The sequence below is a fragment of the Mirounga angustirostris genome, unplaced genomic scaffold (assembly GCF_029215605.1).
Source record: "Mirounga angustirostris isolate CCGP_5_RB_7025 unplaced genomic scaffold, mMirAng1.0.hap1 SCAF_3, whole genome shotgun sequence".
Lineage (NCBI taxonomy): Eukaryota > Metazoa > Chordata > Mammalia > Carnivora > Phocidae > Mirounga > Mirounga angustirostris.
This window is the reverse complement of record NW_026991711.1, coordinates 123,913,337-123,927,065: the sequence shown is the minus strand read 5'-3', so window position 1 is coordinate 123,927,065 and position 13,729 is coordinate 123,913,337. Positions and strand designations below refer to the sequence as shown.

Sequence of the window (13,729 nt, the reverse complement as noted above, 5' to 3'; positions counted from 1 at the left end):
TCTCAGAGGCCTTGCCACAAACAGCTACAACAGAAGGCAGCCATCACAAGGCATCCCAGAGTGGGAAGAGCAAGAAGCACAGCTCGCATGTCATTTGTGCTAGGCTTTCCACACCCACCGACACGCCAAGCAACAGGTACTGGGTTTATCACTGGGGAAGCTGGTACTGGGAGGGGTGATTTGCCAGGGGCCACAGAGCTGGAAGGAAACAAGTCAATCTCACCCCAAAGCTCAGTCACTCCCAACAACATGCTGCTTCTCCTTGGATGTTTTTCTGTGCATAGGAACCTGTCCGGTAGGGCTCTGAGCTGGAGCGTGAAGGGCAGAAGCTGGGGAGAAGCACTGGGGTGGGGGAAACCCTTCCAGGTGGGCTACAGCCTTGGGGAAGGGGCAGGACTAGGGGAGCCTTGAGGCTTGGGCTGGCCTAGAAGGGAAGGACAGGGGCTGCAGACGTGAACGGCCAAGTGGGGAAATGTGGAAGGCAGGGACAGGTGTGATGCCAGGAATGACAGGGGTGCTCAGGGATCAGGAGAGGCAGAGCCTATGTCCCAGGAAGCAGTTCAGAGGGAATGTGATGAACATGAGATGGGAAGGCAAAGAGGAAGGGCGAGTGCTTATGCGGACAGTTTGCAGCCGGATGCAAGGTGAGGGAGCCTCCAAGCTGAGCTCCAGCTCGGCATCTATGTGAGGATCTGGAGCTGTAACAGGGAGAAATCAGGGGGCAGCAGGAAGAGAGTACAGTGACAAATGCCTACCGTTTGTGGCTTCAGGCAAATCACTCAAGCTTTCCACCAGGACTGGAATGCTGTGAACAAATTATGAAACGAATGGAACTGAAATAATGGGAAAGCACTTATTACGAGTGGGACAGAAGTACTGTCTTTAATCATAGAAAAGCCTTTCTTCCTCTGGCTAAATGCTGAGGAAACAACACTCATGGTGGTGTGTGAGTGCTCCCAGGGTTCCTCAGATGCCGCCATCTCAGCAGGGGTTGGCTGAACCGTGTGCGGTGACTCCTGGTAGAACGTGCTGCCATGGATTCTCATGGCCTCCTTCTTCCTGCCCTGCTGCCAGGCTAGACCTGCTTGCTGCCCTCCCTGCTGGGTCCCACAGGGAGGCGGCCTGGCCCAGACAGCTGGGGGTGGGGTGGGGGAGCTGGCCTTGCTCACCTGCATGCTCCCTGCGGTTTCCTGCACACAGCTAATGCATACTCCATGTCAGGCAAGGAAAAGTTCCTTCGGGCCCAGCTATGAGTATGGTGGTCACCACCTCTGGTTTCAGCAGCAGGAGTGAGAAGGTGCTTAGGCGATGGAGAAGGAAACTTCCCTGGAGGGGGCAGTGTGGAGCCGATGGTCTGGGCCAGCCGCAGAGGCTGCCCATAGTGGGGCTCCAGCCTACATACTCAATTTGAAGGAGACTGCACCTGCTATTTAAGTCTTCCCTGCCAAAGGACACGAGTGATAGATCTTTAGAGTCTTTAAAAGAACAGAAGGGTTAGCATGCGTTTCTGTGATTTTTTTCAGGTGCAAAGGTGGCTCATAGCATCTTTGAAAAGATCTATCAATTTCTAGAGATCCGTTTACAGACTCACATTTACATTTCAACATACTCTTCTCTATTTCAGGTAATTTTGCAACTTCGTGGGTAGGTCGAGAGGACTGATGACATAATATAGTCATGGAGTCCTCCATACCCTGGAAAGGCATTTCTGCTGAAAGTTAATCAGCAATTCAGAAATGCTGACTGAGAATTGCCGTAAAAGATGGCTCTTGCTGTCAGGGGGGGTTTGTAAAAGTGAACAGGTCACACAAAGGGAAATCCTCCTGAAAGAATCACAGTGATGCCGAAGTGGCAGGGAGGGCAGTGACCCGGCCACCCTGGTTGTTCTTCAGGTTACTTCAGCCTCTGGCAGAGAATTAGGTCATTTATGCTATCCTAGAGATGTGCCTGAGAAAAAGCCACTGAGGTTACGTGTTCCACAGCTGACTATGAAGGGTTCCAGGAATGTGCTTCTTCATGTGCACGAAATCTTCAACCTAGCTGTCTGGCACCAGCAGGGGCCTAGAGACAAAAGTTCCTCTGGTACTAAGCCGCGGGAGGTCCTACAGACTCAGAAACTGTGAAGAACTCGAGGGACCTGGGGGGGCGTCTCTTGGGCATCTTCTTTTTAGATTTTTGTCATATGCCTTCATCTTTCTCAAAAATACTGGCTGTCAAATCTCCTGAGGAAGTGTGTCACTATGGGGCCTCTCTTGTGCTGGGAAATTCCATTTTCTCAACTGACCACCTGAGTTCTGTAGGGACCTGAGACTCCCCACTTGACTGTCTCATTTTGCTTGGTATTTAGAAGCCTACACATAAAATAGAAGGTCACATTCTACTTACAAGGTTGAATCTTTTCATACTTGGGACTATAAATCTTGAAATATTCACAAGATAAAATCACATTTCACGTTTTCTAAGCAACCCGACACTTTGATTATACCCAATCAGTAGTTTGATATGACCGTGCTAGTGGCCACATTCAAACATATTTCTCTATATTCTCAGTGAAATTCAGAGAGTAAAGGAGATACTGTGTCTTCATTTTTCTTTTTCCTTTTCGGTAGTAATTTGGAAGAATTAAAGAAGATGACATTGAAAATGGGCAGGTACACCCCCAGATTTTGCACCTGCTCAGCACTTTTCAGTGGCCCGGGGACTGGCCAGGGAGGAGGCAGAAATAGAGGCAGGGAAGGAAGTGCGCTGGCCTACATGCCTGGAACCCAATCAGGACTCAATCTCTCATCTCAGTTTCTCATCTGCAATATGGGGGCGGGAAGGGAGGCAGAATAGAATAGAAGTTTTGTTTTTTTTTTTTTTAAAGATTTTATTTATTTATTTGACAGAGAGAGACATAGCGAGAGGGAACACAAGCAGGGGGAGAAGGAGGGGAGAAGCAGGCTTCCCCGTGGCAGGGAGCCCGATATGGGGCTCAATCCCAGGACCCTGGGATCACAACCTGAGCCGAAGGCAGACGCTTAACGACTGAGCCACCCAGGCGCCCCTAGAATAGAAGATTTCTTTAAGGCCCTTTCCAGTTCAAAGTTCTGTGACTCTGAATTAGGAGCTGTCCCATTTATAATACACCATTTTGTCTTATTACCAATTAAACCTTTTTGTCATTTTATTTCTTATTACCAATTTTTATGGTTTGAAATGTTCAGTAAATAAGATAGCACACGATTCTGTGTTCCTGTTTTATAAAGTGGGGCAAGTGATAAGGATCCCACTGACGTTGGCTGGGAATTGGGAAGAGATGTTGCAAGATTTCTGAAAATTCCCCATGCAACACCCGATGGCTCCAGTGGTCCACAAAAAGGACAGAAACAGGTCAACTCCTCTCTGGACCAAAGAACAAATGACTTTTTCGAAGGCATAATAATTAAACCAAGGGGACATATTTGGTAAATTATTTCATCCTGTCATGGCACTTAAGAGTCCAAATGGCTGAATGCATGTCCACTAAGCTCCTGCTCTTTATAGAACATCCTACTGTTTGTTAAACTTTAGTCTGGCCCATCTACCCTTCCTTAGTGCAGGACTATCATTTTTCTTATTACCTAATCAGAAACATGGCGCTAATGATCAGTAAGGGAGTAAACCTAATTTCATGTTCTGCATAGTGTCTGAAATCCACTGCTAGCATCCAAAAAATTTTAAATAAACAGTGTGGAAATATTTTACTTAGCCATATGGATGAATAATCACTTGCTAAATTGGAAAGAATGTGAATATAGCAGTCATTTAAACAAAGTCTATTATTATTCAAGAACAAAGGCTACTTTTTGATATTTAACACTAGTGTTAATAGGGATAATAGAAGTGTGCTAGTTTTGGGACATCTGGTACATTAAAAGGTAGGCCTCCGGATTTTGTGAAATATCAATTTCGAAAGCTTTTAAAAAATGATGCTTTCAGGATGCTCAATAACTCGAAACTCATATTTTCTGGCTTAGAAACACTATTTAATTATCTTGAGGAAATGAGTTTTACATATCTTTTCTAGTGACAAGATGTTCCCACTTTCCACCCATAGAGTGTGGCCTAGAAGACATTCATTTTATAACCTAACCGGGAACAACCATACTTCATGCAGCTTTCAAGTTTAAGCACAATAAAGGCAGAAAGTGTCTCTGTGATTATAAAAAACAACCACCACAAAAAACCACACAAAAAACCAACACAACAAAACTCACCCTAAGCACCCATATAGATCAGCAATTACTAAAGGAAAAGCTCATTAGGTTTCAACCCAGAAAATGTTCAACACAATGAACAAAACACAAGAATCCTGTTACATTATTAGAGGACCATTTTTTTTTTTTTTTTAAAGATTTTATTTATTTATTTGAGACAGAGAATGAGAGATAGAGAGCATGAGAGGGAGGAGGGTCAGAGGGAGAAGCAGACTCCCTGCTGAGCAGGGAGCCCGATGCGGGACTCGATCCCGGGACTCCAGGATCATGACCTGAGCTGAAGGCAGTCGCTTAACCAACTGAGCCACCCAGGCGCCCCCTTAGAGGACCATTTTAATTAACAATGACAGCCATACTATCTTGAGAAAATACACCTGACAAAAAGCATTTTTCCTTGCAAATAAAGATGTGGCCCCAAACACAGGTGCTGGGCAATTACTCTATTTCAAGCAAAGGTGAGACACCTTTTAAAAAGAATAGCTAAAATTTCTTCATGTATGTACATGAAAATGCCAAACTGATACAAAGGGGACTAGAAAAAATGTAAGTCTCTGGATTAATAACTAGGGTGAATTACTTACTGTTAATAATAAAATACCTAGTTTCAAAGGGGATAGATAGTATTTTTTTCAGATAATACAATATTCTGAACATAGCAGTTCACTGTGCTTTAACATTTCATGATCCTAAGCTGACTATAATCCCCACTGAGGAACTCTTACACCACACCTGCAAAGGGCAAGCATTGTGCAAGGCTGGCCAGGGCTGGAGTGATTTGTGGAGACACTGGCAGAACAGTGAAGTTGGGAAGAATAACGTTCCGTTTTCAAAGAGGTTTTTACAGCAGATGGGAAGCTCATAGGGCATGCCGAGTGATGTGGTCACATAGCACCCAGCTGCCCATGTTTGGAGCAGACATGCTTTAATGAGAATGGTTCAGACCGGGACACACTTTCCTGGTTAGGAGAGGTCTGGGATGCTGGATTTAGGGCCGACTTGTCTTCTCTAGGGCTATTCCTAGCCCAAATGAGCTCCTGAGGGCCCATCTTTCTTGCCTTCTCAAGCCATACTTAATGTCTTCTTGTTGCTCTCTGGATAACACTGCTGCTCAGTCTTAACCCCACAAAGCAATGGGTTCCCTGTCCCTGTGGGTCCGAGCACATCACGGGCGGCTACTTTACATGGAAGCTGTACAGGGGATACATGCATTGGATAGCTGATGGGACAGAATTTATTTTGAGGTCCCCTCCAACTCTGTGATTCTATGGTTCAAAGACGGCTTATGAGTATTTGACTTGAGGAAAGAGTTAATGAAAGAGTGTAAGGATGTCTTGATACTGTCATGCTTTAAAACACATCAGGGACTAGTTATTTTAAAAAAATTACTGAACAGCATTTAAAGGTGGTACCAATAATTCTGGAACTGAAAAATGTGAACATATAATTTTTCTTGTCTTCATAAATCTTGGTCTATAAATACATGCGTACATGCAACACACACACATAACTACGCTAGATTTATATTATGACTTTGTAGTTTCATATTAGCTGGATAATGTTTATATACAAATCAAACTCAGGCTGACACTTAGCATTTTGGAGCTGGAAATTTACTTCTTAAGTCCCCTGGTCCAACTCCTTTATATAATAGTCAACTGAGTGAAGTGTTCACAAACTGACCACTCCCATTCCAAAGCAAAGACAACTTTTGAAGAGAACGTTTCGTAAGCAATCAGCTCTTCTATCAGTATAAATTATTAGGAGCAAAAGTACAGAGTTATAAAGCAATTCTTAATTTCCCCTTTCCTACAAGTATGGACAAAAAATGCTTCTTACACCTAAAAGCTACTGGCAGTTGCTTAAAAAAAAACAAAAAACAAAAAACAGAGGTTGTTGTTAGTTTTACATTGGAAGCAATACAATCTATTGGAGGAACAGGCCTTTCTGAATTAATAAACACTCATATCCTCCTTTCAAGGCTAGGGCCCATGTCTGAAAACATCTTGTGTTCTCAGCAGCTAATACTGCACCCACACAGAAATAGTGGAATATGGAGGGAAGTCTCTAAATTAGCACTTAGAGCTAGATTATGCACCAGGTGAATTAGTACATAAAAGCTCTTAGTAGTAAAGTCTGGCTTTACTTCAAATAAATCAGATTTATTCTCAAATGAAAAAGAAATCACCAAACTTTCATGTACTTGCTTCTTGTTTATCACTAAATCTTACAAATGCCTTGAGCTGAGCTGAGGACAGGCACTGTAACCATTTCACCCAAGGATAAAGCCTCAGAAACAAAAATCCAGCAAAGACTTATTCCTCCTGTGAGAAATTATGACAGAAGAGAAAAAAACCCCGCACATTTATTGTGACTAGTTAATCAAAAGAGAACCAAATCTGAGTAGAAGCTGTGCTTCTAGTATCAGGATACCCGAGGATCACCACTGATCTCGCAGGGAGCCCAGTCTGCAGGCTCACAGGCTGCCCAGGTGTTACTGGCAGAGGTATCTAGACAATTACACAGGAAGGTCACAGTGGTGGGAAGAAATGCCAGACAAGGACAGAAAGCACTCATGCTGCAAATATGCTGTCTCCTCTAAGCCTCCCTAACAGAGAGCTTAATGCTAATTTTGGGGCATAATTACAGTGATTGTGTTGACTTCTAGAATGGCTATGTCTATATTCTTCCTTCTTCCTTAATTCTGTGTAGCTTCTCCTAATTTTCATTTTATACACATATGCCATACATATGTAAGTGTACGTAATTTATTTTTTGGTATGAGAGGGCTTGATGCCTCCAAAGCATTTGAAAAAGAGAATATACTAATAAATCAGCATGTAATTTAGATGTGTTAAAACATTAATATTCAAACTACGTTAAGGCAGGCAGTCCATTCCAGAGTTTAGGATTATACACAAAGCATATTCTCCTTTTATGATGTAAATTTCATACCAATATTATTTGGAGTACAGGGTACCGTATTTTGAACATATTAATACCTTATAAGAAAGTTGATTACCCTTAAATATTACATTCATGATGGTTTGCTACAGTCCCAAGTGTTACTGAATTATATCTGACAGAACCTACAGCTCTAATTTCATAGTGGAAGCAAGTGGAGAATGGGATTCATTTTTTTAAAAAAGTTAGAAAATTTTAAATTAAATGTCTTGAGCATGAAAAATAGCATAGCAAATATAAAACACCCAGGTAACTACTATCTAGTTTTGTTAAATATTAATATTTTGTCTTATTTGTTTCAGGTTTCTTTTTCTTTTTAAAGAAACAGAGATGGGTGATACCCCCCAATCCCATTCTCTCTACCTGCATCCCCTAGAGGTAACTACTATCCTTAACCTAGCTTCTGTCATTCCAGTGAAAAATTTTAACTTTTTTGCATGTGCATATATCAAAAAAGAATGTATAGACTCAACCTGCATATTAGAAACTTTATACCAATAGTATCATGCTATGCTTATCATTCTACCAGTGTTTCTGGATATTTATCTATGTTACCATAGATAGCTCTAATGCACTTGTTTTAACCCTTGTATGTGGTTTTGCTCCGTGAAGGTACTTTATTTAACCATTTTCCTACCAGTGAATACTCAGTATTTCCCCCCAGTCTCTATTATGAATAATGCCATCATTAATTTGCCCTGCTGCAGAATTGTTCTTCCGTCTGGACTTCAAAAACCCTTGAACCCAGCTGACAGTGCTGCAACGTCCAGTCTCCCAAGACAAAGCATTACTCACTTCCTCCTGTTCTCTCACTCCCCACACTGGACCACTGTGCCCTCGCCGTGAAATGTCTCTCTCACTGTTCCCTCTTTTCAACTGCCCAGCCCTTCTTTCTACCACTGATGCAGCTCAAGCTATTACCTCTAGGTTACAGGCCTCCCAGATGCCAGGTGCATCTACTTCAAATCAATCCCGCACCGTGTGTCTGCTGGAAGAATGCACTGTAGCCCAAACTGGCCACCCCATGCCCTATAGTCACCTCCACTGTGTATGGGACACAAGTTCCTCATAAACGTTCTCCAAACCAGGCCTGCATTTCTCTTTGGCCTTGTCTTCCTTCAGCATGCCTCTCCTGCTGGAAGCTCCGACCCCCTATTCCATGCTGGCTCTGAGCCTCTGCCTCCCCCATCCTGTAGGACTATTTTGGTTTCACACCGACCAGGGAACCTCCCTGGCCATCCTCTGTGCTCCCTGTGCAGGCTCCACTGCGTCCTGGCACTTGCCACATTTCCCTGACATTCCGAGAACCACCTGTGTTCCTCCTGAGTTGGAGTGCTGCTTGCGGGCAGGGACTGAGTTCTATTCACCTGCACACCTCCGGTACCTAGGAAAGCATCTGAGGCACTAACGGGCATTTAGACCCTGGCTGAATTGAAGTGGAAGGTAGTTAATCCATTAAGTATATTTTTCTTTCATAATAAAGGAGAGCCAGTCTGTTGAAAACAGTGGATTTACTACGGAATACATAATAAAAAAAAGATGTATTCAGTCCTCTATGTACAAGACATCTGTTAGCTGATACCTATGCATTTAAGTACAATAACTAATATGAGCCAAGATGAGCCTATAAGACTGCAAGTGCTTTCTGAATCATTAGATTTGATTCAGCCTTTGTCACAGTCGTGAGCCATGGTACCATGATCTCCTGCCTAGAACCTCCAACTTCTTCCCAGTGCCATCATGCAAAGACATCGTCTAGATGGTTTTCAGCATTTCGTCCAGGACAAGATCACATTGTTCACCCACCTGTAACAAGCTCCCGTACTTCTGCATCAACAGATTTTCTCAACAGTCGCAACAAGGCAGGTATCCCACCAACATTCTTCATTGCTATTTTATTTTCATCTGTAGACTTGCCAAAAACAAGGTTTCGGAGGGCACCACAAGCATTCTTCTGAACTTCCAAAACTCTGTGGTCCAAAAGGTCAACCAGATGCTTGATTCCCCCTAATCTACACACCTAGAATGAAAAATATTAGGAACCAGGCCTAAGTGACATATGACTAATCAGTGATCAAACAAAAGTCTGTTATGGAAAGATCACGGGAAATGGACAACTCCAGATCATTTGAAAAGGTTGCTTTTTATTCTAAATAACACATCTTTTATAAACATTAGGGACACTCTCCAAGATTAAGCTCCTCTCCTGGGTTTGGCTTAAAAAAAGGAAGGGAGAACTAGGTGTACTAATGGCCATGTGTAGCTAGCACATCCTACTCCAACCTCCCAAACACACAGACGGATTATGCTTACACTTCTGAGGGCAATGAGCAAATACACAAACACAACAAAGCTGTAAGCAGGATCACAGGTAACATATAGGAACGGATTTTTGACTGAAGTCACTTGGTTTACACAACTGTTTCTCTAGACTACCTTCCCTAATCTTTCATTTGTCAAGTAATTAGTATATTACATAAATATTTCTGGGCTTTATGTCCTTCATCCACCTTTAGCTCAGTAACTGGTATGTTGTTTTGCATAGTAGGTTGATGAAAAACACTTAGGTTCCATATGCCATTGCAGGGGAGACAATGCTAAGATATTAAAAGAATCTGTATGTCATAGGACACTAGTCGATAACCAATGACTCACTGTATTTCTATAAATGCCAAAAAACTTTAAAATGTCAAATAAAATACTCACATAGGTTCAGTATTAGTAACAGTTATAAATTCTCTGTAACTTTACTTAATTGTATGTTGGCACCGATCTTGACCAGAACCTCGTCAAGTACATGAGCTCACTAGTTTCATACATGATTTTTATCTAATAGATTTTTAGAAATCACTTCAAAAATTCAGGTTAAATTGATTTTTGCTTCATGTTTTGTAACTAAGCTAACAGCGGACACATGATTTGAAAATGCCAGCAGCCCTCCAAGAGGTACGCTCATCCTGGTTTCTCCTGAGAAATACTGAAATGCATGGTTAAGAAGTAAAGGGGTAACCCTTTGAAAGGGCCCCTGAATTGCATCTGGTAGTTTCTAAAGCACACACGCGTGTGACTGCTGGACGGAAAGGCACTGACTGCATCCCGGGGGCCTGCCCGGCGCCGGGGGCTGTACCTCCATTTTCACTTTGTTGTCGCCGAAGCACAGGTGCTGCAGGTAGGCGGCCGCGTTCGCCTGGACCGATGGGAACTGGTGCTGCAGCATGTGGATGACTTCAGGCAACTCAGGGTCGCGCCAGGCAAACTCCCTGTGCGAGAAAAACACAGCTTCAAAAAAGAAAGAACCGTGTTTTAACAATGCACTGAATGAAGCACTTGTCAGAAGAAAAGAGGCTTGGCTGAGGCCAGAACCGGCAGTTACAAGACTCCTAGAAGAGATAAATGTAAGTAACCTTCCCCCTCCGCGATCCACATATGCAGAGGCCTGGATGCTTCTGATCTTAAAGAAATCACAATAAAACAGATGCACAAGAAGAGATTCAAGAGAACAAAGGAAGTTCTTAATATGAAAAACTTTTCCATTTTCATTTTCTTCTTCGATTCTAATTTTATGGCTTTCTACCTATGTCAGAAATTTGCAGGTGCGAGGCTCAGGTGAACAAGTGCGCTTTAGTCAGGTGAGAAGTCATGCCTGAGCGGAGAGAAAGAAAGGCTGGTCTGGTGTCAGCCTGGAATGTGCAAATAGCGTGGGCCCGAAGATTTTTAAGAAACTTAATATGTATGGTTGCTCTTGATGATAAGATAGAAACACAGAAAATTATAAAAAAAATATTTAATCAATAAGCCTCTATACCCAGAAAAAAACCACTGTTGACATTTCCTGCTGGTCTTTTTTTTTTTCTATTATGTGTGCAAATGTGCATGTGGGTATACAGAACATTTTTTCAAAGAAGTGAATCATATTAAATAGCACTTAATATTTCATGAGTACTTATTCTGGGTACTTTATGTGTATTAATTCATTTATTCTTATTGCAACCACATAGATATGGAGGTTGAGACAGAGAGGCTAAGCAACTTGCCTAAAGTCACTCAGCTAGTCAACAGCAGAGCAATCTGCTTTCAGAGTTTGTATCATCAACCCCTATGCTATCCCAACTTCTTGTATAAGGAGTATACAATCATATTAAGCTCATACACTTTTATACTCTGCCTTTTCAGGTAACATCACATTGTTAGAATTTTCTGATGTCAATTGATTGGCTCACTTTTTGGGATCCTTGTTAAATGTGAATATATGCTTATATCATATGAAGACCAGCTTCTTAGAAATGATTCACAAAACAACAAATTTGCAGACTTTGACTACAGAATGAACTATTACAAAAAATGAATTAATACTGAATAAACCTTAAAAAACCCTTTACATTAGTAACCTACTGATACTTCTATTGTCCAGTTTATAAAGGCCTAGAGTCTCTCTTAGTCTGGGAAGGCTCCATGTGTTAACTTGCTTATCCAATACAAAGGGGTAATCTACACCTGCACACACATACATACCCATTCAAATGAACAGTGAATCCTTCCTATGCTGCAGGTACCATAGCAAGTGCTAGAGAGATAAAAGCATTGGTTTCATGTACAGAGTCTTGTACGCCCAACTAAAAAGTTTAGTCTCAATAATCAGCAACGGGAGTTACTATTTATTGAGTTTATCTGCTTCAGGCACTATGTCACAAGCTTTATATGCATTACCTCATTTACCTTGACTTGCCCCATTAGGCAGGCACCATTAAATAACATTTAAAAGAGTAAAGGAACTGAGATTAGTAATTAAATGACCAGAGGTGGGTGAAACCCAGGTAGTCTATATGTTGCCCCGACACAGAAGGAACAGATGGCAGAGGTTTTGAGGCAGAAAAGTGAGAGAATGCAACATTTATAAGGTTAGATTTATAAGGAAGATAACTCTGGTGGCCAAGTAGAGAATGTACTAGAGTCAGAAAAGACTGGTGACAAGAAGACTCCACTATTTGCTCAAAACAAAATAGAGCCATCCTTGACTTCTCCCTTTCCTAAATCCTTCTTAGCCTACCTATCAGCAAGCTTTGTTGACTATTTCTAAAATATTTCATATAAACCCAACCCATCCATTCTCTCTATCTTGCCTGGCCAATCTAACAGCCTCCTATAGGCTCTCTCTGCTTCAAATATCACCCCCTCACCCCATCCACTCTGCACAGCAGCCAGATCATTTTCGGAAAACTGAAGCCAAGGGTAAGATGGAGATTTCTGGCTTGGGGGACAGACTGGATGAGATTATCATTAGTAAACATGAAGAATATCACAAATGCCAAGAGAGGCAGGCTAATACAGCAGAAAAGACACAGAATTTGGAGTTGGATTGCCCATGTGGAAATTCTAGGTCCTTTATTTACTATGTGATTTTGAAAACTACTTAATTATTTGGAGTGTTACTTTCCCCAAGTTTTATTGTTAATAGGAACAATAAAACTATCATCTCTACCTCCTTCTTAGGTTGGCTGTGATGATTAAATTGTGATAATGTATATTAGAATATTTTATATACTTTGAAATAATATTGATATGGATGTTTTATTAATATTCGCCAGCCCTAAGAAAGAAACTATTCTAAATAGGGTCACTCTCTATAATAAATAAATCCCCTTCTATGTATTATTAACTATGTTAACTATTTCTGGTCAAAATCTGTCTAAAGCCTGTGCTGTAATTAACAGAATGCAAGGAGTGTGACTTCATCTTTCTTTGATGACTCACAATCATTACAAATACACATTTTCCTCCTCTTTAAATGGAACAGATATGGTCAAGACTTCCTGGTATGAGGGCCAGACAATACAAAGGGTGGGCTCCAGCTAGAGATGGGCGGTTAGGCTTGGTTGGCATCAATTCCAACCCTGATTTTCAGCAGAAATTTACCCTGAAAAGACTGCTATCAATTCATGGGCTGGCTGGATGGCATCAATGCCTGCCAGGATTTGCATCATCCAAACCTAAGCCCAGCACCTGTGGTGATGAGCACTGGGTGTTATACACAACTAATGAACTGTTGAACACTACATCAAAAACTAATGATGTACTGTATATTGGCTAACTGAACATAAAAAAACAAAAACAAAAAACCCCAAACATCTAAGCCCAGAATTCTGTTTTCAGCCATGATAGAGTAACTGGTACTAGACTTTGCCCTTCCACAAAACACAACTCTACAACCAGACTAAATGTAGGAAGGAACTGTTTTTAGGTGCCGGACATTGGGTAAGACAAAAATGTAATCCCTGAGAGATGGGAATCATCACAGGAGCCCCATATACCCTGGCTTTCTGCCTGAGGGCATTTTTTGAATCATGACACAGGAAGCTGAGTCCAGGAAATAGAGCAATGGACTTAGTGAACTGAGGCGGAGAGACTAGGACTTGGGGATGCCAAAGTGGTTTGAATTTGTGGAGAGGAGGGAACTATGAAGAGGAGATTTTATAAGTCTACAGGAGGATTACTCACAAGTCCTTAGTTGAGTGCTGGGCTGTATATGTTCC

At 41.9% G+C, this 13,729-nt stretch overlaps 1 protein-coding gene across 11 annotated transcripts in view; it reads right to left on the bottom strand.

Annotated features, from left to right (window-relative positions):
• The window catches only part of PKP4 (plakophilin 4), a 234,702-nt gene that overhangs the window by 31,494 nt on the left and 189,479 nt on the right, over positions 1 to 13,729 (bottom strand). For all 11 annotated transcript variants that reach the window (XM_064586574.1, XM_064586573.1, XM_064586575.1 and 8 more), the window contains 2 exons: positions 10,327 to 10,455; positions 9,006 to 9,219 (listed from right to left, as the gene is read on the bottom strand). In XM_064586574.1, the coding sequence (XP_064442644.1) occupies positions 9,006 to 9,219; positions 10,327 to 10,455 (343 nt within the window). The remainder of the gene's footprint in view (positions 1 to 9,005; positions 9,220 to 10,326; positions 10,456 to 13,729) is intronic.